Source organism: Brienomyrus brachyistius, chromosome 6 (genome assembly GCF_023856365.1).
Source record: "Brienomyrus brachyistius isolate T26 chromosome 6, BBRACH_0.4, whole genome shotgun sequence".
In the NCBI taxonomy this organism is placed as follows: domain Eukaryota; kingdom Metazoa; phylum Chordata; class Actinopteri; order Osteoglossiformes; family Mormyridae; genus Brienomyrus; species Brienomyrus brachyistius.
In genome coordinates this window covers 29,900,069-29,925,705 of record NC_064538.1, presented here as the reverse complement: position 1 = coordinate 29,925,705, position 25,637 = coordinate 29,900,069, and the positions used below count along the sequence as shown (strand labels likewise).

The window sequence follows — 25,637 nt, the reverse complement described above, 5'->3', positions numbered from 1 at the left end:
AACGCTTCATTAGGAATAATAGGTTTTTGGGACATTAGTCTTCTTTTCTTAAAAACAACTGAGGCAAAGAGTGAAAGGGCTGATGCAGACTTTATGCTAAAGCAGACACTGTGGTTACTGAGCGCGAAATCTCCCCAATTGCTCACTGAAATACAGAAAAATATGCATACAAAATTGACAGGGCTCCAGAAACATGCTTTATATCTGCTTTTGTATGAATTTGTACTCCAGGTAACTGGGATTTCATCACCTCTGCTACAAGAAACCTGACATATAATATTGCCGTCTTATTATCTTGCAGTACAGCGTTGGTTGTGGACCAATGGTTGGATGCATGTCTTAGTCGCTGTGCTTTGATAGGCTCCTGCCACAGGAATACCCAAATTCATATTTTTCTTGGTTTGCTGCAGCAACTGATACATTTGCCAAAACTGCATGACTTATTTTAGCAGCACTGCATAATGGCTTATAGTTGGTTCCATGTTTTAATATTTTGGTGCTTTTTCTCTTTTTTCTTATTTTCCTTTTTGTTTCCTTTTTAAAACATTTTGCTCATTGGGATTTGTGCAGTGGAATTTGTTTTTATAACAGTATCCCAGTGAAATATACAGTCAATAATTAAATAATACAATATTTAAGCGGACAAATTAAAAATACTTTTTAAATTTGGTCTGTTACAGTGTACGAAAAACGATTTCAGATTTTTCATTACTTAGTTCGGTGCCATGGCTCTGAGGATAGATGGCGTAAGGACAGGCTGCTGGGGACACTCACACGCCTTCTTTGTAGTGGCGTTGACAGATGGAGAGGCCGGCCCCGTCCCGGCCGTGTTGAACACGCTCACCGTCAGGAAATATTGACTGTTTCCAGTTAGGGCACTGATGTTAACGGAGCTCTGGTTCCCGAACACCCTCACTTTCCCCACCGTATCGGGCTTGGTGTCGTCTTCCCAGTACGTCACCTGCTCGGCACATCGTGGGGGAAAAATGCACAGAAACAGCCACTGCAGGATGGATTGCTCTGTCATCCCTGTCCATACTGTAGTTATTAATAATCTATGCAAGAAAAAGTCTTTGACATCATTATATATATACAGTTCTTAGCAATCACAAGTGCAATTAAAAACGCGGCGTACAGAAACAAAGGCACTATTTAATCAAACAAGTGACACATCAAAGACACTCTAAGTGCTTTATGCAAAGAATATCTCTGATGCCGCTATTATTCGAGTGCTGTTGCCTTGCCACTGCTACGGCAGTGCGCTGGCTTGGCACTGGCTTTGTGAAGAAATGATTGAATAGTGCTCTTTTCAGTCATAAGATGGATGGGCATGTGTGTCACTCTGTGGCCTTTCAGGGCTGGATGTGGCTCCCGGGGCATTCAGAGAGTAGCGCCATCCTTATGCGCCTGACAATCATTTCAGTGTGCACAGGTGCAGGCTGAAGGAAACTCCTTACGCTCCATCAGAAATCAACTGGAGCCGCAGCCGGGTGAGCCCTCGCCATTCAGCTTTTAAGGCTGCCGTGCACACGGTCCTTGGCTACACAGGTGTAAAAATCAAATCTTCATCATTCCAGTCACTTTCCCAGAACTGATATCAAAAGGGACATGTCACAGAAGGGGGCATGGCTGTGTCTCCGGTTGGAAAAAATAAATGTAACGTGGAACAGAACTTGTAATGGCATTTGATAAATGCATCTAATCTCTATGACTATAAAGTACCTCATTCAGCGCTGAGCTTTTGGTCCTGAGAGGCCTATCTGCCGGCATGCTCTCATTTCCATTGTAATTTTAATTCCTTTTGAGAATTATAAATGTGTACTTTGGCTGCTGTGTGTGTGTGTGTGTGTGTGTGTGTGTCTGTATTCTTATGGAAGAACATGTAACTGTTACTACCTGCCTACAGGACCTGTGATCTTGAGCTTTCCCAGGAAAATAACAAATCATGTATCATGGCCTAATTCTGGATGGGACCTGGAGCCTAAGGGGCTGGAGAGGGCAGCTGCACCTGTCCGCCCGGGAATGGGGGAGGCACTGCGGCCCCCCAGGCTCGGGAGATAAACTTCACCTCCGAACAGCTTGGGTACCTCGTATCCGAGGACTCTCTCGGGGGCAGAGGCAAGTGGCCGCCAGCTGACTTCAATCTGCGATGCGGAAACACTCCTGGCCAGAACTCCCCCGGGCGTCACGCTGGGCTCTGAATGGGGGTGAGAGGGACGGGGGGGGGGGGGGAGCTCTGCTGATTTATCCGGTGTCATCGCGGTGGCAAGCATCAGCCCAGTAAGCCTGAGGCCCCCCCCCCCCACAAACGGTCAGCAAGTCCCTCCATCTCTAATGGGACCCAGGGCTGGCGTGTAACAATGTTATCACGATGACACATTCAATTAAGGCTGCAGCAGACTGAGCACTACGTGCGCAACCCTGGGGGGGGGGCTGACATCCTCACCACGGGATGCGAAAATGCATGTAAATACAGCTGCGTGTTCTTCGCATTTGCGGTCGCGACTGAAACAGCGCTGTCGCCGCAGCCTGCCAGCTCACCTTCCTCTGCCGAGAACACGGTGGTTATGGCACTGAAGGGCCCCTCCCCTCTTTTGTTGAAGGCTCCCACCTTCACGTCAAAGGGGAAGAACGGCGGGATGCTGTCATTCCTGTAGACGTATCTGGCCACCTCTGGCGTGGATACGATGACACGCGTCCAGGTGGCCCCACCCAGTGGGCGGAAGGCGATGATGTAACCAAAACCGTCCCCGTTTTGCAGTTCTTCTGGCACAGGCTGGGAGCGAAACACAAAACTGTAGTGATATTAAAACACATACAAAACAAAGATGCAGAGAACCTGCCCCCCCTTCGTGGACCCTCAGTCCATACCTTACAGTGCAGATCATGCAGAAATATGTGCCACATGAACCTTTTATATACTTTCTACACATGTGCGCAGAACATTAACAAGGAACCCAAACATCCCAGATTAGACTGTAATTAAGGGTACTACAATTATCATGGGACTATTTCACTAAAATGTTTTATATTAAAAATTTCAGTGAAGCGGCTCAAATTGCATTATGTGAGGATAATCAGCAGCACCTATAAGCAGAACAAAAGACAATCCCAGAACATAATTTGGGTGGCTTTTGTCTCTCACCCACAGATAAACAGTGATCCAGATTTGTCCTTTGCCTGAGGTTATATCTAATATTACAGTTCCGGCATTCTCTGTATGAAACCTTTATTTCTCCTTTTTAAAGTTTTGCTCCCCTTGAAAAAGGAACACTTAGATCAACAGACAAAAAAAATCTGACATTGTTAAAGACATCAATGAGTGAAATATGCACGGCACGTGTTGACGGCTAATTGGAATGCACAGATAATGACACAGAAAGTTCTCTGGAAGGTTTCGCTTGTCAAGCTGCGTAAAAGTTGGGGTTCTACTGTATTTCTGCAGGCTGAAGGGGATGCTACTACTCTCTACACCCATTACTGGTCGCTTTGAATTCCTGGCAAACTGATTAGAATCCTGAACTGATGCATCAGAAGCCACAAGGTGCAGAAGAGCAGGAGGAAGTGGGAGGTAACTGTCCACCCTTATTCTAAACTGAAAAATATCACTTGTCACCTTTCAGAAAAAGAGGCTTAAATGCAGAATTGTCAGCTGTGAAGTAATTGCATGTCTCTCTCTTCTTTGAATCTGCTTTTATTCCCATGGCCTGACTTGAAATGGACGCCTTTGTAGGCGTGTGTGAGAAGCAAGCGTGAGGGTCCTGCTGGAGGCTGGTGGCAAAGCTATAGTAGCTATTGACGCCACATCCTGCTTTTAATTGAAACGCTGAATATCCTGATGCTAAATCACGTTCAGGGGACGTTATGGGGCCTAATGGGTTGAGGGGAGAGATTTGCAGTCTTTGGCTGTGATGATAAAACAGCCCATGTCGTTCGACGCCATTAAGCCATGACATTATCCAAGCACTAAGGGATGTGTGACGCATAGCTGACAGCTTACCTCCCAGGTTATCACCAGCTCAGACTTGGTGCCGCCTCCACCTCCGATGTCAGTCGGGGCGGTGTCGGGGACTACGTGCCGTAACCGAGGGGGGAACAGATGTTAGACTGGCCTTCCCCGGCACCCACTCCTTTCATATCAAGCGGCTGTTTGTTTCTTTTTGCCTGACACTCATTTCAAAGCTTAGTAATCTCATTTATCTTGCACAAAACGCAAAAGAAAGCTATTACACATTTTTATCAGAGCAAGTTCCTCATCCAGCTTTGTAATGAAATAAGTAATGAATTAAGAAACAGAAATACACAAAAAAATCAAATTATTTTTAGAATCAATGGAGACTTTGACTTACCGGCATCCTCGGTTCGGGTCTTGGCAGATGAGGGGCTTGGTTCTCCCAACCCCACAGCGTTACTGGCCACCACACGAAACTCATACTCCACCCAGGCATTGAGGCCCACTACGGTGGCTGTCAGGGTGTTGCCAACAATGACCTCAGGTACTAGAGATAAGGTCAGGTGACAGATGAGGTGACTTCCAGCATCTTCCAAATCAACATGGGGCAGGATTTTTAAAATCCATCCATCCATCCATTTTCCAAACTGCTTATCCTTCTGGGTCGCGGGGAATCTGGAGCCGCAGCTATGGGCACAACCCAGGATGGGGGGCCAGCCCATCACAGGGCACACTCACACACCAGTCACTCACACATGCAGTCCTACATGCAATTTAGTAACTCCAATTAGCCTCAGCATGTCTTTGGACTGTGGGGGGAAACCGGAGTACCCAGAGGAAACCCCACGACGACATGGGGAGAACATGCAAACTCCGCACACATGTAACCCAGGTGGAGACTCAAACCTGGGTCCCAGAGGTGTGAGGCAACAGCGCTAAGCGCTAACCACTGCACCACCATGGATTTTTTAAATAAATAATTAAATAAAGTGAGGAAGATGTTTTACTGGCCAAATACAACTAGTTCACTGGAATGCATGCTTAATCAGTACCACCCTGCACAAGAACTAACAGTGTCCCAATGAATTAACAACAGAATAATGAAGAGAGAATAGATTTGTGACAGTTCAGTGAAAACAAGTAACACTTTTACACTACAGTCTACATAAAGAGCTGTTTTGATATTCAATTGTCAGAATCAGAGTTCATTTTGTCGGCTTGGTACAACTGCATGTACTAGGAATTTGTTTTGGCAGTATTGGTGCTTACATTCACAAATAACATAGTAGAACAAGAAAATAAATTTAAATCAACACATGTAGCTGCTAGGTGCTGGTTGGTACATGCTGGAAGTCATTTATATTAGAAGAACCAGGTACTGGATATTTCACATGCATTTGGACATTTCTGGCCCAGAAGCTACAAATGCAGACCCGGATTTTGTTTCTACCAAACAGGCGAGTCCTCTGTAAGTGTGACTCTTTATGTTCAACTGGATGGTAGAAACACAATCATTGTCTGGACCTGAAATGCCCAATGATGCTTACAAGCTATCTATGTATACACATTGGTTATCCTGCTGCATGTTTTGCCCCTGTCATTGTGACCTTAGGGGGTGTTAGCATCGAGAGATTTACCTGTGTCCAAGGCTTGCCATCCCAAAGTAAAGGCAGTCCTCCCTTGGATGACATAGCCTTTGATGGGGCTGTAGTTGTCCCTGCCTGACTTCCAGGAGAGCTGGGCTGTGCTGTCCGTAATCTCCTCCACTGTTACTGCACTTGGCGGCCCGGGGGGACCTAACTCAACCGGGCATTTAGCAAAGTTAGAGCTCGCCTCAACACTGCCTACATAACCAGATCTAAATCCACTACCAAGAATCGAAACCTGTAATTTTTACAATGCTTTGTTCTGTGCAGAGCCGACAAATATACAATACATTCGCAAATGGAACGGTGTGGATCTTGTTTGCATCTTGTTTGCATGTAAGGTGCAGATTTCCTGACAACTAAAACTGCAGCTAAAATACTATTTCCATTCCTGCTGTTTCCTGTTATTTATTGCCAAGATTTGCCTAAAAGTTTTATATTGCATTCTGTGGCAAATGCACCTCTTCCTTGACTTATATTGATTGATCTGTAGCGTGCGTCAGATATGTCAGTTGATGACATTTAGAAAAAAAAACCTAACTGTATTTCCGCAGATTTAAAAACATATCTTGAATGCTTTAAATCCACAGAGAGCAATCTGTTACTTGTTGGTTCTTAATGGTTTGTTGTAAATAAATATGGCATTCTGTCAAGCAAACGTAAGGTGACATCATCTTTAATGAAGACTGAACTATATTTGCTTTTTTATACTGGACTTGTTCACAAATTTGTAAGCCTCTGTCCATAAAAAAAATCCAGGATGAATTGCCAAAAACAAAAAAAAAAAAATGCAATATGATCGAAAATGAGAAAACCCTCTTCTTCTAGTCTATTGCCATGTGTTGGGTTGGTACAACAAAGCATGAGAGTTAAACCAAGAAGAAGCACATGATAAGCATTTCTAAGTGGACTTAGCAATGTAGAGGACGGAGGTGGGGATTGAATTATTAAACAAAGATGGTTGGTCTGGAAAAAATGAAACAGAAGTAGCTTGCATGTTGCACTGACGTAATCATAGGTAAGTAAGGCTTCTTATTGTGATATGCGGGATATGTTCTCCATATGCGGGATTATGCACCGGGTGACCACCTCATTCCAGCTTTAACTTTCTGTCAAACTGTGACTCCCTGAATTTCTTAGAATTACAACAAGCTTCAGAGTCGTGCCTCTGAATATGTTACAGCTCACTTGTACAGGTGCTGCTGCTTCCTTACCTTTCACTATGAGAACGGCGGCAGCTGACAGACTCTCCACATCCGTATCCACGATGCAGATGTACTTCCCAGCGTGACCAAGCTGGATATTCCGGATCATCAAATCCCCCGCAAAAATCTGTAAGGTTCCACAATTAAACATGTCTCAGAGCCGGTGAATGTGACTCTGCGTGTGTTTGTGTGCGTCTGAGGGTTGGTTTCCGTAAAATCGACATCTAACCACTCAGCTACTGCTGGAGCACTAAAAATACTTTTCAGGAAGAGCGCGCCAGCAGCATTTAAAACAGAAAAGCGAAAAGATTCTGCAGGAAAAAAACAATGTTAATAAATCTCTAGCTTGACTTCTGCAAACTGTCCACTTTAAAGGACAACAGAAAAAAGCTCCCAATGAGAGTTTAATATGGTAGATAAAAATTATGAAAAGAAAAAGAATGACAAAGGATAATGACAAAGCTGTGACAGTAGGGCGCTCCAGCTCTGACTTTCCCACTTCCAATATTTGAGGCTCTGCTGTCCCCCATCTGCACCAACTCCATACCCTCACCCCACCCCCCACCGTACCCCCTTGCTATAACAACCAAAAGCAAATGATATTCATGGCAGAAAAAAGGCATATGAGGAACATGCCTCTAATTATGCATGCTATATAAATTAAAAAGGGAAAAAGCTATCACTCTAAATATATCAATGAATAGAGTCAAGAAAATCAATATTAACCAGCAATCCATAGCAACTAGTTATGGAACCAAGACTTGGGAAATATATTCATTTAATTAGCTCATCAGACAGGATGGATGCGATTAGTGCCCAGTGTCAGTAAAGACGTGACTCTGCTATGCAGGCTTCGCTAAAGCCGGCAGGTCTTGGAGTAAGCAGCAGGATATTTCGGCAAGCTAAAGGGGGCCTCCCCCAGCTAGATGGTGAGAACCTGCAAAGTTCAAGCAACTCTTTAACCCTCACTACTTTGTCCACATGCCTGTTAGACTGTTAATGTGTCATTTCCTGTTTTCCAGTAAGGTTCAGAGCAAGCATGGTAGTGAAGGGAAAGTGGTCCAGAGCTTAATAGCTGTTAGAGGAGCCTGACTTCTCAGAATCTTGAAAACACTGAGCCATATCGGATTCAATTAATCATCAGACAAGGCCGCGCTTCCGACATGCTGTCGCTGCTTCCAGGGAAACCCTAGACCTTTAACACGGGCGACGAAGCTTTGATAAACATGCACAGCTGACGTGTCTCTCTAATCGTGGAGTGCTAGCAGAAATATGCAGCTAGCTATTTCCTCTTTCGCCAGCTGAGGTGGTGTGATGCTGGTCTGGTTTTGTCTGTCCAACTGCAGAAGGTTGTGGAACTGAATGTGAAAACTGGATGGTGCTGCGCTTGTGAAAAATCTCATTGATCGCACACAGGTTATTGAGATATGAAGGAATAAGTTAGTTTACAGTGCTGTGAAAAAGTCCCCCCCCACCCCCGATTTCCTGGCAGAATTTCACAAAGAATGACTATATGTCTTAAGACAAAATGCAATATTAAACAAGATGGCCAAGAGTACACACATAGTATAGTCTGAAAATTATTACTTTATTCAATGAACAAAGTTACCCAACACCCAGAGGTGGAAATTTCAGGTCCAGAAAGTAAAAATCCAGACTAGGATTTTGTTTCAACCAACCAGTTGAGTACTATGTGACTGTGACTCTTTATGCTCAACTGGTTGGTTGAAACAAAATCCTGGTCTGGATTTTTATATTCTGTACCTGAAATGTCCACCTCTGCCAATGCCCCAGTCATCCATGAAAAAATTACCCCCATAGATTCATTACTTGGTTGCACCTTTACTCACAATAATCCCAACTAAGTGCATACTTTTTATAACTTCATATATGTCTTTTAAATCGCTGTTCAGATATTTTAGGCTACACTTTATTTCAGACACATTGGTGAGTTTCCATGGGCGAACAGTTTGTTTTAGGTCTTGCCACAGCGTCTCAACTGGGTTCAGGCCATCAGAAACCTTTAATTTAGTTTCTTCTGAGCCATTTAGTTGTACAATGCTTCTGAGTTTTGGGTCATTGTTCTCTGCATAATCCAATTACACATTGGCTTCAGGTTAACAGAAAGATCACCAGGTCATGATTTCTTCAAAAATGACAGAGATCAAGTCACCCAGGTCCTAAGGCGGCAGAACATCCCCACAGCGTTTCACTCCCATACCCACTTATGACTACAGGTATGATATTCTTACAGTGGAACTCTATGTTTGCTTTACGACAGACATTGTGGGACCTGTGTTGTCCATTTTAGTCCTTTTGGTCATTATTCCAGAACGTTATTCAAAAAGGATTTGGGATCATCCAGGTTCTCTGAAATAGCGTTGATGTACTACCTTAATACTTCCCCAAGAAACTAATTTTTGCCCAGTCCCTATCTTATCGTGGAGTTATGAACTGACCTTAGCTGAAGGTAGGCAGGCCTGCAGCTCATTGGAGGTTTTTGTAGGATCTTTAGTGAAGTCCTGAATGAGTCATCACTGAGCTCCTGGAGGAATTTTGGCAGGCTGGGCATTCCTGGGAAGATTTACTACTGTTCCAAATGTTCTCCATTTGGAGATAATCGCTTTCACTGTCATGCAGTGTTGTCCCAGAGAAATCTCTTAGAAAGGGCTCTGTAACACTTTCCTGATTGGCAAGTTTCAACAACTTTTTTCCTGATCTCATAAAATTTCCTTTGATCGTGGCGTAATGTTCTTGCAGAAAAATTTCAGTGACAACACCACTCTTGCCTAGCAAGGACCAATATATGATAAGATTTAGATTTAACAGGGTGGCCTGCATTCAGGTCTGATTGTATTTAATCAACTGAGTCAAATTAATTAATTCATTAGAGATGGTCATCATCATCCAATCAATTATCTAGTATAGAGTCATGTGGAAAGAGCATAGGCAGATTTCAATATATAAATACTTATATATAAATCAAATCTGAACCGTGGCATTGAGGGTGCGAAATCTCATTTAAAATGAGGCACCCCATTTAAATTTCAAAATTTTAATATATTGACCAATTTAATAAATTATCCTGAACCTACAGCTGCATACAGTGACTGACTCATGTCCTCTTTACTAGGTAGAACTGTTTAACAAAGAGTATCATGATTGTTCTTTGTTTAACGCAGATAGCGAATGATCATTTCACAGGTACACCTAAGTGCCCTTGGCCAGACGCAGTCGATCTGTTATCAAAGGGGGGGGGGGGGGGCAAACAATCATTGATATTGATGCCGTTTTCTTTTAAAACAACATTTTGTTGTTGAAGACTTGCAACACTTACATGCCCACTTGGTAAACATTAAAGAAAGTTTGTCCTTGCTCGACTCACCCCTCCTACTCTCTCAAAGTGAGTCTTGTCCTGCTGGAAGTCGACCAGCTGGCCGTTAAACACCCAGGAGAAGGAGACGTCGAGGGCAGGGTCACTGGTCACCTGGCAGGGCAGCACGATGCTTTCACCCACGATAATCTCCATGTTCATAGGTCCCTGGGTAATTCTTGTGGGTTCTACACAGAAGAGTAACGGCACCAAGAAGCTAGTTCATATCAGTGGGAAACTATCTGGAATGCAGAATTCTGCAGAATATAATGAGAGGGAGAATGCTAATTGCAGCCAGCATGGTTTCATATAAATGGGGAAAACAGTGAATGCAGTGGAGTATAGTGGTCTGGTGGGCAAAAGGTCAGACTAATGAAGTCAAATTAGATTACAAATGATACGTACTGATGCTTAGTGAGTGAGTCGAGTAATATATGAGGTGGAAACTGCAAAATATCAGCATCAGACACCCTTTCTCTTTACATATAGAGAACAAAAACCACGGCTATAACGTAAATGGTTATCATAATCATGGATTGGCAATGTGCACCATTATCGTACACAAAACAGTTCTGGGGTACTGGTGGACAAAAGAGCTCGAAGTGGCTTTAGATCGCTTACATGGGATTCAGCTACCATGCAACCTGAGGTCAAGCAGTTTGAGTAGATAGCATCATATGCTCCTAAGATAAACCTTTGGTTTGACTGAACAGATACTGTTAGTTGCAGAACTGTACTGCCGAGCTTTATGGTTCTAAGAAGCTGCATGGGGATACTGGATGGCACCGAGATGTATTTTTCTTAATTATACTTTAATGAACCTAGTTACTGGAATTTCATGGTCTCACCTGTGATCAGCAGTCTCCCAGTGGTGCTTGCAGTCCCAAATTGGTTTCTGGCCATGCACGTATAACTTCCTCCATCTGCTTTGGTCACGTTGATTATTTTCAGTGTGCCACCAGGAAGCAATAAAATCCTGGAGAAAACTGTTATTTTACAATAAGGCTACTGTCTGGATGTTCTGAGAAGGTCAGCATAATCTGATGTTATTATGGCATTTACACACATACTGTACAGTACAGCCCAGTGGTGACGCTGTTTCGTGCTCTCTGGTTATAACGGTGAAAAGGATTTTCGTTCTCCCACTAGCTGAAGATTTTAAGCATGAATCATTTCAGTTCTGTGCCTTCCCTTACAGCTGTAATGGTAGAGGAGATAGAAGCTGAACGACATTGATTTTCAGTCTAAAAAACTAGTTAAGTAATTAGTCCTGTGAGGGTTTCAGCATCACGTCAAGAGCACCTCATACCTGACATATAAACTTCAGACAAAATGTGAACCGACAGCACAATGAAACTGCAGGGAAGCCACAGGCCCTACAGGAATTAATTTCAGCTTTAAGAATCAAGTTGTTTGCTGAAAAATGACCTCATACTCTTCCTGTTCACGCATGGCATCCAGTTCCCAGTGCATTCATTAATATACAGATTTCATATACAGGAATTGTCACTTAATTAGTGTTTTATCTTCATATAATAACTGCCTAATAAACAAGCCAATATTTAGCTTTGGGCTTGCAAGGAATTTAACATCAAAATAACCCACTTATTTCTGCTGGGACATATGTTTGTTCAGCAAAAATCCACCATATCTCCAACTTTCTTTGCATTTTTATGATTCCTTTAAAAAATATTACTGGGCAAACAACACCACAGCTCTCAGAGCTACAGTGCTAATTAGCATATTAATCCAATCCACTGGCTCCATTAGCAGATGGGCAGTTCCCTCCACTCAACATAAACCCTTCATTTGACCATAAGTAATCAAGTTCTTTCTGCATTAAATGAAAGCACCTTGGTCATGACTACATATCTGGACTCTGGAACACGACAACACTCTCTGAAAAGTTCCCCTAGAAAGAAAAACTCTTTCCCTCTAATAAAAAAAATATAACTTTTTCCACCCAGCAACATTCTTTATTTGAGCCCTGTCCAGAAGTGAACAAACAGCTATGTCGTTTTCCCAGTTACTGAAACATCTTCAATCTGCTTAGAAGTAATCTGAAAAAACAAAAGCAAACATACCAAAACAAAACAAAAAAATTAATCCTTCATACGAGAACGAATCTGAGATGTAGCATTAAAATAACTTTCTTTGGTGGTATGGCCTGCTAACACAGGACTGCACCAATTCCTTTCCCAGAATGGAATGAAATCCTTCCTGGATGGCCTGTCCCTCTCTTTTTCATTCCACAGTCTTATTATTTGCTACACAATCCTCTGTTCCTCTCCTGATCAAAGCATTAAGCTAAATCATTCGAAATCTCCACAGCCTAAACTGTTCCAATTCACAGAAAATCTGTCCTGAATATGCCAAATATATTAGGGTGACATAATTACAAAAAGAAAGTTTTATCAGTTGTCATTGGCATCTGCCTCTTGGCACGGCCATTAACTAGACAATACTCCAAATTAATACTGACTGAGTGCTACTATTACTTCTGTATGACATGGATTATGGACATATCTTAGGCAGGAATGGGGTGATTCTAACTGCACCAGTTTATTTCACTTGTTCCTCATACCTCTACCGTTGTATCATTCTATATGCTGGCAAGTTCTTTATTTTGCCAGGAAAAGGTTCTCTTTAGTTAGTCCAACAGGCTTCTTTTTAACCAGCTCAGCCTTTCCTGTACTAAAGAATTTTGCTTAAAAAAATTCTAAGGCCAAGTTTCACATTTAAATGACTGATTAATGGCATTACATGCGTTATACTTATTTCAGCTCAGCAATTGTAAAAAATTATGTTTGTTGCTAGCATACTCAAAATAGCTCAGGATATCTTCCATCCATCCATGCCTTTTCCCTAACAGTGTGTCCAGTGTAGGGTCAGGACCTGCCTGGACGCAGGCCCAGAAAGACCCTGCAATGGGATGTCAGGAAATGCTGCTATGAATGAATTAAAAACACAGTATGTTAACATTATAAAAGATATTATTAATATTTACATATTAATAATAAAATATTCACTCCTTCTTAATAAAAACAGGACAAAAGCCAAGCCTTTTCACATATATGTAATTGTGGTTAGTGATGCTGTATCTATACATGCAGACTGTAATTGTGGTTAGCGGTGCTGAATCTATACATGCAGACTGTAATTGTTATTAGTGATGCTGTACCCATACATGCAGACTGTAATTGTGGTTAGTGATGCTGTATCTATACATGCAGACTGTAATTGCAGTTAGTGGTGCTGAATCTATACATGCAAACTGTAACTGTGGTTAGTGATGCTGTATCTATACATGCAGACTGTAACTGTGGTTAGTGATGCTGTATCTATACACTCAGACTTTAATTGCGGTTAGTGGTGCTGTATCTATACATGCAGACTGTAATTGTGATTGGTGATGCTGTACCCATACATGCAGACTGTAATTGGGGTTAGTGATGCTGTATCTATACATGCAGACTGTAATTGTGGTTAGTGATGCTGTACCCATACATACAGACTGTAATTGTGGTTAGTGATGCTGTATCTATACATGCAGACTGTAACTGTGGTTAGTGATGCTGTATCTATACATGCAAACTGTAACTGTGGTTAGTGATGCTGTATCTATACATGCAGACTGTAACTGTGGTTAGTGATGCTGTATCTATACACTCAGACTTTAATTGCGGTTAGTGGTGCTGTATCTATACATGCAGACTGTAATTGTGATTGGTGATGCTGTACCCATACATGCAGACTGTAATTGGGGTTAGTGATGCTGTATCTATACATGCAGACTGTAATTGTGGTTAGTGATGCTGTACCCATACATACAGACTGTAATTGTGGTTAGTGATGCTATATCTATACACTCAGACTGTGATTGCAGTTAGTGGTGCTGTATCTATACATGCAGACTGTAATTGTGATTAGTGATGCTGTACCCATACATGCAGACTGTAACTGTGGTTAGTGATGCTGTACCCATGCGCCCAGACTGTAATTGTGATTAGTGATGCTGTACCCATACATACAGACTATAATTGTGGTTAGTGATACTATATTTATACATGCAGACTGTAATTGTAGTTAGTGATGCTGTCTCCATACACCCAGACAGCTGGTTATTGTACAGACAAAGCATGAACTCCTCTGAGTGTTTGTCTGTTCCTATTTCAGTGTCATCTCTCTGATAATCAGACACAGGCCTTTAAACCTCTTCACTTGTTAGATGCATTTTTTAAAAATTAACCATTCATTCTTGATTCAGTTTTAATTTTGATTCAATTTTCTTTTTTCTCTGTAATGCTAATGACTGATTTTTGACCATCTGAATTCTCAGTCTCTGGCAGTGAGAACCAGTCCAGTGTGAACAGTGAACAGGATTACTGGGCCAGCGTCTAAAATGACAAAAGAGCTGAGAAGGTAAAATGAAAGAAAACCAAATTGCAGATATGGAAAGCAGAGGGAATTTACTGGCATGTTTATCGGGGTGAGAGGAAAAAAAATACAACTAAATTTTAACACTAACTATACAGGTGGACTGAATCAGCATGAAACGTCTGGTCACTTGAGCCGTGCAAAAAAACAAGGAGGCATCCTAATAAGCTGCTAATCATAAGGGGATCGTTATTTTTGTCTTGTGTAAGCAAATATACAGTTGAAGTCAGAAAACACAGACAAAGTAGAAAAATTAATTCTGTGTAATTGGACTGATGCTGTGTTCCTTTGAGTTACGTTTATAAATTCTCCTGTATCCTTCTCACCGACTGCAAACGTGTAGATAGTGCAAATTTATTGATCGACAACAATATGAATCACCTCTCGGTTCTGTGCAGAATCTCATTGCCCTTCTTCCACAGGGTGACCGCTTGGGGATACGCTTGTGGTCTGCACTCCAGCACAACCTCACTGCCAGCCCTGGCTTTCAACAAGGTCCTCAGCGGTCTCCCAGTGAAGTCAGGAGGTGATGCTGCAAAGAATATACAGTGGTGATGTGCTTCTGCTGTTCTCAAGTCTTCAAGAACTTTTTTCATTATGATCCATTATGTCTTCATCTATCAAAGACTTCATGATGTGTGACAAATTCCTATCCGACTGAGCAACACCTGCATTATGGAGCATGGAAACCACCTTGACCTGTGACATTGTAAAAATTATGTCTTATCTTCACCAGCGGTGCCTGCTTAATGGAGTCCAAACCTTCTGAAAGGCATGACAGGATTATAGCATGAGTTCTTTGGCTCTGGGGTGGAAACAACTCGGTGTTTAAGAACAATAAATTGACCCATCCCTGTGAAGCTCTGGCACCATATGAATTTTAATATGATCACATGAGTGACAAAACCTATAGCATAGCAGTTCTAGAAAAATAATACTTGACTTTAAGAAGTTATGGAGACATCATTGATAGTGTGAATCCTACAATACCAGAAAAAAAGACATCCAGTTTAATATATTTGTCTCTGTCATGGATTTTAACCAGCCTAATCTAACCAGCAATATAATAAAAAATATCTCATTGTTTGTAACATTTGTAATCTTCAGATTCAGCTCATACTGTCACGAGGAAGACAAACTGCTTCAGTCTTTTCAGACAATCGATATGGGATTTATAGCAGCAGGAAGCCCAATGCAGCCCTTTCAAAAGTCGCATGATCCATTTAAAGAAAGTCTTGGAAAAAAAAATGGAAAAAAAACCTTCACACCCACTCCTATTTCCCACAGAGTGGTGTATTGTGACTTTTCCACTGCTTATAGATTACATGGAGGAGGCAGGACTGTCTAAACCATTAACCTCAAAGCCTCTGTTGTACATAGAAAGGAACCAAAAAATTGAGGGGGGGGGGGGCTTACCCAACACCAGCAGCTCAGCACTGGAATAGAGGACGCCATGTTTGTTCTCGGCTATACACTGATACATCCCGGCATCGGAAAGGTTCACTGCTGCTATAGATAGAGCTCCGTTTTCCACCTGGACCCTTCCTCCCTGATGATGACAAATGGAGACAATGTTATGTTGACCATTCAGGTGCTATAATAAAGAGCAAGACAGGATATTGCCATCAGTAATATGGCAGGTCACACACACCGATGTAGAACTCCGGGCAAGAAAAAAAAGGTTAATACATAAGTATTACAGGGGTTTATTTTCCATGCCTTCTTATTCATGATCGCAAAATTTAGTTGACTAGTTATTACTAATGTTTTTTGTTTTTTTTTTTAAATCTATACAAAAGTATAGAACCCTTTTCCAGTGTACCATGCTTGACAGTGAACAGAGAGACTGCTGGGAAATAGAATCTTACCTCTGCAGAGAGGGTCTCTCCATTTTTGAGCCAACTGTAGGATGGCTTGGGTTTCCCGTTGGCTTTGCACTCCCAGAGCAGCTTCTCTCCAATGGCCAGAGCTGTGTCTGTCGGAGTTTGGATCCACTGGGGCTTTGCTGTGAAGACAGACACTTTTTGTTTAAAAAAACGCAGAAATTCTAATTTCTGAATAAAAGTGATTCACGCTCACAGAGAATTGCAACGCAATTTTCCTGAAGACCCAGGACAGAACAAACACTTGCGCCATAGAGTGTTGTTCACTATCCAGCCATGTGCAATTATCGTAATATTAATATATTTCTCAGCAAAATGCAGAATATAATCGCTACTCTTCACCTCCATAAGTAACCACAGCCTTTTCAAGAAACTCTCAAAGGAAGTAATTTAGTTCTCTTGTCACTTGGATATATACACAGTGCCGTTCCTGTCGGCATGCTTGTCAACTCACATTTCACATTGTGCATTCCCACGTGCAACTGCAGAAGCACATGCAGACTTGCAGAGGCTAGCTGGCCACTGAATAGGTAATGATTAATGGCATGCTACTGTGAAAGCATTTAAAATGTTAATACGGCCAGAATCCCTCAGCCGTTGTAAAACGTCAGGCTTCGGTAATGAGGAGTGACGCCTCTTTGGCACTGATAATCTCCCTTTGAGTAAAGCAGCTTTTGCACAAGTTAATTGTGATGCATCAGAGAACGCTTGTTTTTACCTATTATAGGCAAGAGCTGCTTTCACATACAGAAACATTCGTTAAATGCACTGCATTTCCCGCTATCTAGTCACACCCCCAGTATCTGCAGTCCACGCTATCCCTCCTCGTCCAACTGATAATCTCTAACACACTGGAGTTCCCAGAATGTTACACACACCATGGAAAGACAGACGCCCCCGTGCCACGTTCTTGCCCCTGGTGTTTTCAGCAACGCACTCATAGCCCCCAGCGTCTTCCTGCTGGAAGTCAGGGATTTCGAGGACCGCACTTGACTTCTGCACCTTCACTTTGCTCGGAAATGGGACACCATTGGCTCTCCTCCATGTGATTTCGGGAGCTGGACTGCAAGGACCAGTGGAAGGAAAAAACTGAACAGTTATCTGGAGTGTTCATGTTATTAATATACCTCTTCTGAGTTACAGTTAAATGTATCATCATTTATTGGCCAACTCACTTTCATTTCTTTAAAGGTATTAAGTGTTAAAAATGCCAACTCAAAATTCAGGGTGACAAGCTGAAATATCTTTCATGTCACAAGGTATGTATACAAAAAAATGGTAACTGTTATTAATTTTGTTCGCATTGCAGGGAAGTTAAGATAGTCAGACTTACGGATAACTCTTATTTATGAACGAACTGCCATGAATTTCAGGCTAAATACAATCATGATGATATCAGCATGATATAAAATACATGCGTTATTTGTAATGCAAAACATTGATCGGCTTTAGCGGTTCGTCAGCTAGACATACAGTACAATACCGTACGCAGTTGCTTTTATTATTACTGCATAATTACTATTGTATTTATGTATTGTTTTATTTTTCTGGCTTAAAAACAGACTTAGGGAAAAGATGTCATTCATAACCTGGGCACTGCCTGTATTACACTGCATAATGCATTTGCTTTGCTCAAGTCAGAGGCATTTAGTTAAATGCCATGAATTAAGGTGGTAAGCCATTTATACAAATTAATTTCTTTTCCTGAAGTGATGTAAAGTGTCTTGCTCATGGGCACAGTTATAACATCTTAACCAAAATCTGAAAGCCAGCTTCTAAACGAAATGATTTCACAGCAGTGAAAGTAGATTTCTTCTTTTCTTTTGCAAATTCTTTCATTTTGCAAAGCTTTACTTTCCAAGACATTTTGCTGAGAGTATGTGACCATGCAGCTGGCCTCATCTGAGAAACATTCTACTGCTCTTTGCAGAGCTGTTGATGCTGAAATCCCCTGATCTACTGTAAGACTGGGAGGAGTCAGACATTGATCTTTTTGTGAAATGTTTCGCGTTTTATGACTTGGCCAATTGCAAATGAGTGCTGAGAAATCCATCAAAAGTGCCACCACATGATAGGCATACAATAAAGGAAAACATATACAAATTACACTTTCTTATTTAAAGTATATCTAAAAATACACCAATCCATCCATCTTCCACACTGTTTATCTAGTGCATAATTGTAAATACAGACCTTACAATTAAAAAAAAAGATTAAAAGAGAGAAAAGAAATACATTCAAATACAGAGGAAGGTCTCCTCATCCTCCCCAGATTAAATCAAGGCCTTTTCTTCGACGAAAAATATTTTCGACAAAAAGTACATTTAACAAAACACTGCTTACTTTCCGAGGGCAAAGCATTCCAGCATAACAGCTGACCCCTTTGCAGCTGGGACAGTCTCTGGAAAATTAACTTCTATTTTGGGCTCATATTCACCCATTGCTCCTGCGATAGATAGGCAATACACAAATTACTTTTCCGCATCCATAATTCATGACATAATTCATCAAGATATATGCCTAAGAGTATAGCAAAAAAATGCTAGAACAGCAAAACAATATTTCTGGAATTTGCATCCAATCTGTACAAAGCAGCCATGGTGGCTATATTAGCAGTCAATGAAGGACAGTGAAGTCACGTAAAATGGAACATCTCAATTTGGCACTTTAAGCTACAGGATAGGAATTTTTCCCCACTAAAACAGGTATGAAATACTTCTATTAAGACATTATTAGTAATAACTTATAATGAAAAGTTTACCAGACATAGAAGGTTTGTGGTTAAATCTACAAGAAGGCTATAGCTCAAGCTTCTGGCCAAATGTGTTTGTTTTTAAAAAGTAAGAAGAAGTCATACCTACAAAAAACTGTTCAAGGGACTAAGAAGAAGTGAACAGATCTTACCATCAGTTCTCAGCACAAGTGGTGTGGGTGAGCTGAGAACTTTGCCTTTGGTGACACTGTTGATCACCACACAGGTGTAGTTGCCAACGTCTGACGGCTCCACTTTGGCGATGTACAGGTTTCCAGTCACCTGGGACACAAAGCGACGCGAGTCTTGCTGGATGAAGTTTGGGTACTCATTGAAGACCCATGTGAAAGTAAGTTCTATAAACAGAAAGAAAATTATTTTGTTGATGTCAAAATGCGTGGGAGTTTTACTTACACAAAATGTTATGCTTTCAGAACATGTTTGTGTAAATAAATCTCCCATGAGCTGACAACCCTCCACCACAAAAAAATGAGGTGAAAACTAAAAGATGTCCACCAAAATGTTCAGCCATGAGCCCCACCAAAGCCTTGTAGAATTTGTATTTCATATTTCAACCTTTACATTTGATTAATTCATCAGATCAACAGGGTTATGAACTTAATCAATACAGCAGAGCTTTCCTGGACCAGCTTTGCTCCATGTGTATGTACACGGCTGGGTTCTGATCAACATCCCAGCATTTTGGGTGGACGACACTGGTTCTTGACTGAACAAGAAGCAGACGAGCGGACTGCCAGTGGACGAGCGGGCTGCCAGGGGAGTCTGCAAAGCAGCCCACACCTATGGTTTCTTAGCAAGAAGAAATCCCATGGCTCATCCTAGCAGGACCATATGGTAAGCATTTCACACTACACTATGGTCCGTTTTTAACGATGATTTTAATTAAAATAAAGTTGTTCCATTCTTATGCAATAACACAAGCTGTCAAATTTTAAGTTCCCGACTTGTGACTCTCCATACTTTTGTATTTCATAAACAGGAAAAACATTAAGAAAAAGTAGTAAATGAAAAAAAAAAACATATACGCACACATATATACACAGATTCACTGAAAGTTATATATATTTGCTGAAAATGAAAAATCAAAAATATTTACTAAAAGGTTTTCCGCATTGTCCTTAGGCATGGGCAATCTATGCTGATTTAAAAATTTCTCTTTCTGATAAATGTAGTCTGAGCACAATGAGTAGCTAATGACTGTTGACTTGCCCCCAGAATGAGAAGGTGGGCCACACAACAGGACGACCCCTTGTCCTTCCCGAACAGAGACGGCGCTTCTCGTCTGACTCTTAAACATCTCCAAATCTGCAACGGGAGACAGAAACAGACTTATTTTTCTTAACACTCCATGCAAAACAATGCTAGTCATTTTGATATGGAGTGACAGTCTTAGTCACAATAGGCAGATAGCGCTCAGAACTCAAAGGCAACAAAAACAACCAGGTTGGTGTGTCAACAAGTTAGACAACTCTCTTAGAAAAGACCTCAAAGGGTGCAGAGCAGAGCAGGAAGTTAATGCAGGAGCTGGCAGTGTTTCAGGAGAAACTCTAAACAGTTCAGTTATTCTAGGCAGTGCAGTGGTGAAGGGTTATTCACCGTTTGACAATAACAATGGAAATAACTAGGAAATCTAAAATGGACTAAGAATTTGAAAAAATAAACGTGAGGCAAAATGGGACAAAATGAACATTTCCTTGCAGGCTGCCAGGTAAAAAAAAAAAAGAAAAAAAAAGCAAACTCTGGGAAAGAGAAAAATACAACATTGTTACTCCACAGGGGGTGGGTTGTGAGATGATTTCGAATTTCTAGTATGTTCTGCTGAAAACAGTGATCCAGACCGATAGGTTCAATTGGGAGGCAAGAAATGGCACTTTTCCTGCCACCGGGAACCATACAGCTGGCTGCATCATCACCATCAGATTTGTTAGAATGCAGGGTGATACCGTTAATCTAAATCAATATGCATGTGTTTTCTGAAGAAGAAAAGGTCATGTTCTCTGTATTATTTATTATTACACAACAGTGTTGGTTAAGTACTATTTTCTTATTGGTGCAGAGATGTCACATTGGTGTTTATTGTTTTCCTATAACTGCACATGTAGTTTTAGCTGCCTAAGATTTATTAATGTGTTTGCAGAATCATTATCTGTTTTATGACTTAAAATGTTGAGATTATGACTTATTTTTCTTGTGATCTCAAAATAACCAAAAGGAAAACAAGAATTGTAGAAACTCAAACAGCATTTCATTGCATTCTCACCGAATATCTATAATTGCCCCTCTATGTGTTACACATAAGGGGGGAAATTCTCCCCAGTTGTGAAAAATTAATTTCAAGCCCTCTGTGGAATTACATGCCATTGAGATTTAGCGGATTATTTCTGTAAAAAAACAACAGTGGCAGTAAAACTGTATTTCACATTATTATGGTTAAACTTTGCAATTAATCCGTGGTTCACATGTGTATCGAACCATAGGGAGATTCGTATGGATCATGGATCAACTATGATCCGCTTTACCACCAATAAATAAGCAGTTGTTTTTATCAGCATCATTCTCCATGGTTTCATAATGCTAGCGTCTGTCTGTTAACAGTTTCTTTGGTAACTTAATGGTTACCAATGGTTCCAGTGAGTAGCCTGACCAAACATTCTATCCTTATTGGGACTATATTTTTAAGAGCACATTGGATCATTATTAAATGCTAATTGAAACAATTTTCTTCTGAAAAATTAACTGTGACTAGTTTATTCTATCATTATTTTTTCTTCGTTAGCCATGGTACCTGGTAAACCTCACAGTGGTTTTTCCTTTACTTATTATTATAGCACATTCTGATCTATTGATGTATTTTCAATAACTTGGAACTTGAAAATTACCAACCTCCTACTTAAAGAAGTACTAGAGAATGACTGAATGGAATAGATTCGTATGTAAATTTATGCAAGCTAATGCAAATTCAGCTTACAACTGATGCTAACATAACATGTGATTCTCACAGACGTGCTAACAGAAGTTATCACAAATGCTGTGTCCTAATTCAGGGGCTGCATCCTTCAAAGGATGTGGTCTAGGAAGGTCAAACCGAAAGCATTGTCCAATGGGACAGTCTGTGAATAATTTCCTATTTGTGTCAACAGCTGATCCCACCCTTACTCTTGAGTCATGAAGAGCTGCTCCTATTCCCTAGGTGAAAAACACCCACTTTACCTCGCTGCAATGAATCTTGCAATATGTTGGTCTGCAAAGGATCCATCGAGTGGATTCCTTGCAACTCGGCAAAAGAAGAACACATTTCTAGACTACATTTGAAGGAGTCTGGCATTGTCGTACCACTGTGATGAATTTGGACTTCGAATACAGCCTTGTAAGAATACAGCCCCTGAATTAAAGCCATTGTCTACCACAGCATTTCCCAAATTGTGGACCACAGCTCCCTGGGGGGTCATTAGGGTATTGATGGGCCATCAAATGTAGCTGCACACCAAATGCGACACAATGGTGTGACGACCCATTCCGAAAGCTCCTTCAAATGCAGACTACAAATGCGGCCTTCTTTTTTGCACCTGATGGATCCTTTGCAGCCCAACATATTATGACTGATTATGCCTAATTTGCTTTTTACACAGCCAGAGTATCCTGGAACTTTCAGAAGTAAGTTAGCAGTTTGAAGGTTCCTTGTCACTCCCATGAGCGCCCAGCCAATGATAGCACAAAAAACTTCAGTGCCTGAGGATGTAAGAACCTGCCTAAGGAAAAGTGAATATAAAACTGTATAGCTACTTAATGTCAAATGTAATAAGGGCAAATCAGATATTTTGCAGTCCTTGCCATTGCAAGCAACCACAAAAGGAACCACTTGCCGTTTACACATTGCGACAAAAGCAACAAAGCACTATCAGACACCGGTCTAAGCACTTCAGGGCCACGTGTGTTTTGAAAGGCAAGACTACACTGACATTCACTGTAAGTGCAAGCAAATCAAATGATATAACTGCAATAAAATTGAAACAACTCACAAATATGTGGAATGTTTTTGTACAGATCTAAGACCTGTTATTGCAAACATTGTTCAGGGTGAAATATGCCTATGTGAATAACTAGCTTACTATTATGCAAAAAGAGCCTGTTTTAATTGTTAACTGTTAAAATTTGTTAAGGCTACAGGCTTGACTTAGTTTTTTACCTGAAAATAATCATAGTCAAGCAAACACCTGTAACAAAGCCATACAACAAATGAATCATAAGTCATGCAGCTCCGCTGGCATCCAGAGACTAAACACTATGACATTGATTTCTTAAAATATTTTAATGAACACATTAAAGATCTTTCATATTGTAATCTTTTTATTTTTAATCTTTTGCATATTTGTGCGCTGCTGTGCGTATAACAAGCAGCGCACATGCTCCGTACATGGGCCTATGTGGGTGCGTGTTACTGTTTTGATAATGCGCTCTTAAAATGACAGTGAAATACTGCACCTTTGACTCAAGATCATGGGGGTGTTCCATGAATTAAGATTTCTCATTCAGCTGGGTTAACTTAAGCTAGTATTATAGAGAAGTTATGATTGTCTAAAGGGAATGCTCCTTACCTATACTCTTATTGGACAATCATGACTTCTAGCTAACTGAGAAATCCTGGCGGGGTTCCACGAAAATGACAACTATGTCAGGCTCATTACAGCAAAGACACTGGCATTTTGCCGGGCGCCGCTCTGTGCAGGATACTAAATAGGGCCCTACGAATTTAAAGAAATGCTCTGGTTTGATTCTTTTGGCATCAAACTGCCGTTGCCAAGGTTTCAGTTTCGGGTTCCTCTTGCGTCCCCCTACAAAGGCAAAACTGTGGGGGCCGAGCTCGGCCGTGATGAAGTGGCAGCTCACATGCAAACCACAAGGTCGCTCTGCTGCTGAGGATTGTTCCCACTGAATTAGTAGCTCTGCACTGGTACGTCCCGGCGTCCCGGGTCCGATCTGGATGTCCAATAATGAGATTCCCCGCGGAGAGGCGGCGCCGGCCGTCGGTGCTGAAATCGACTGGCGTCCCATTCACGGACCACCTGCAAGACACAGATGTGATCAGGTAATGAGTATATCACAAGCTACTCTCAGTGTTCTCGAGCGTGAAAATTTAATCATGAGGCAAGAATTTCTTAATTATTTTACGTGAATGTACAATGTAATGATGTTTATTAAGAAGGTTTGCTTTTGTTATCATTTAAATAAATATGTAGTGCTACAAAAGTACAATATGTCAACAATACCATCTGAAAAAAAATGTCACTGTCAACAGTATCGTTTATTAAGTACAGTACAGGCATACATATCTCCTACCCTAACTGACCCAAAGAACATTAATCTGAGGTCTACAACTTTTCTAAATAATAAATATAATAATTTTAAAAATATCTGTATGACCGCTTGAATTTTCAATGGTGTTCTATCTCTGAAGAATAATTCAAACCTCAGGAACACTTAAAATGATCTAACTGGCTGATCCCGAAAGAATCCCAGTAGTCCTGCGTTTCTCGGAATTCCTATTGGCCAACTCTCTGAACCATATCATCCATCCCAAAGCTCCTTCTAAATAGAAAAACAACAAAAGAGCGAGAACTAATTTCCTAGTCTCAAAACAAGCCACCAGGTCCCCCCAGACACCTGCCAGCAAGACAACAAAAGGTAAGGCTGCCTTTCATCTCATCTCCTGCATAATTCATCTATCGTGATGAGCACTTGTCACTATCACACCCATATATATAAACAAAATTTTAACAAGATATGACGCAATTTCTGTTATTCTAGATATTATGGAGCTAAAAATATACAGATGTCAGCAGAAAGCACTAAATTCTTATATGAATCTAGTTTTCTGCTGTAGAATGTTTTGAATGATTATGAATGCGCACATTTTTTAAGCAACTGACTGAAATGAAACGCTCACTGAATAAATTTTTATAGACACTCAGAAGTGCATCTTAGCGTGTGGTTATTTCATCACTTGGCTGTATGTCTTGAATTGCATGGCGGCTAATTTTATAGCCTTTATCTGAAATGGGAGAAGCAAAAGTGAGAGAGAGTGAGAGATGCACGTAGTTACGCTGATATGCTGATGTATTACTCTGTGCATAGGAGGAGAAATACTTCTTGGCATATACAAGAACCATTAAATAAACATCAATATATCCATGTGAACAATGTCTTTGTGATGGGAAAATTGCACTAGAACCCCCCCCCCCCCCTCTGCAGACTGCGTGACCTCGCTCTCCCTGACCCAGAGGGTGGTACCCCCCCTCATTGCTGTGGGAGCACACCTAGCTTGCTTTTTCTTGTTAAATCCTTCTCACCCACCATGTTTAAATCCTCCA

At 41.1% G+C, this 25,637-nt stretch overlaps 1 protein-coding gene across 3 annotated transcripts in view; it reads right to left on the bottom strand.

Moving 5' to 3' along the window:
• Nucleotides 1–25,637, bottom strand: part of LOC125744407 (contactin-3-like) — a 60,962-nt gene that overhangs the window by 4,489 nt on the left and 30,836 nt on the right. For 2 of the 3 annotated variants that reach the window (XM_049016176.1, XM_049016175.1), the window contains exons 4-20: nt 24,157–24,332; nt 20,479–20,574; nt 19,401–19,604; nt 18,840–18,942; nt 17,375–17,559; nt 16,482–16,618; nt 16,030–16,162; nt 14,995–15,145; nt 11,025–11,152; nt 10,189–10,364; nt 6,813–6,930; nt 5,590–5,748; nt 4,350–4,499; nt 4,001–4,071; nt 2,542–2,776; nt 2,088–2,197; nt 775–961 (exon numbers count right to left, since the gene is read on the bottom strand). In XM_049016176.1, coding sequence (XP_048872133.1) covers nt 775–961; nt 2,088–2,197; nt 2,542–2,776; nt 4,001–4,071; nt 4,350–4,499; nt 5,590–5,748; nt 6,813–6,930; nt 10,189–10,364; nt 11,025–11,152; nt 14,995–15,145; nt 16,030–16,162; nt 16,482–16,618; nt 17,375–17,559; nt 18,840–18,942; nt 19,401–19,604; nt 20,479–20,574; nt 24,157–24,332 — 2,519 coding nt within the window. Of the gene's footprint in view, nt 1–774; nt 962–2,087; nt 2,198–2,541; nt 2,777–4,000; nt 4,072–4,349; nt 4,500–5,589; nt 5,749–6,812; nt 6,931–10,188; nt 10,365–11,024; nt 11,153–14,994; nt 15,146–16,029; nt 16,163–16,481; nt 16,619–17,374; nt 17,586–18,839; nt 18,943–19,400; nt 19,605–20,478; nt 20,575–24,156; nt 24,333–25,637 lie in introns of those variants that run through there. The other variant, XM_049016178.1, reaches the window with a different exon arrangement.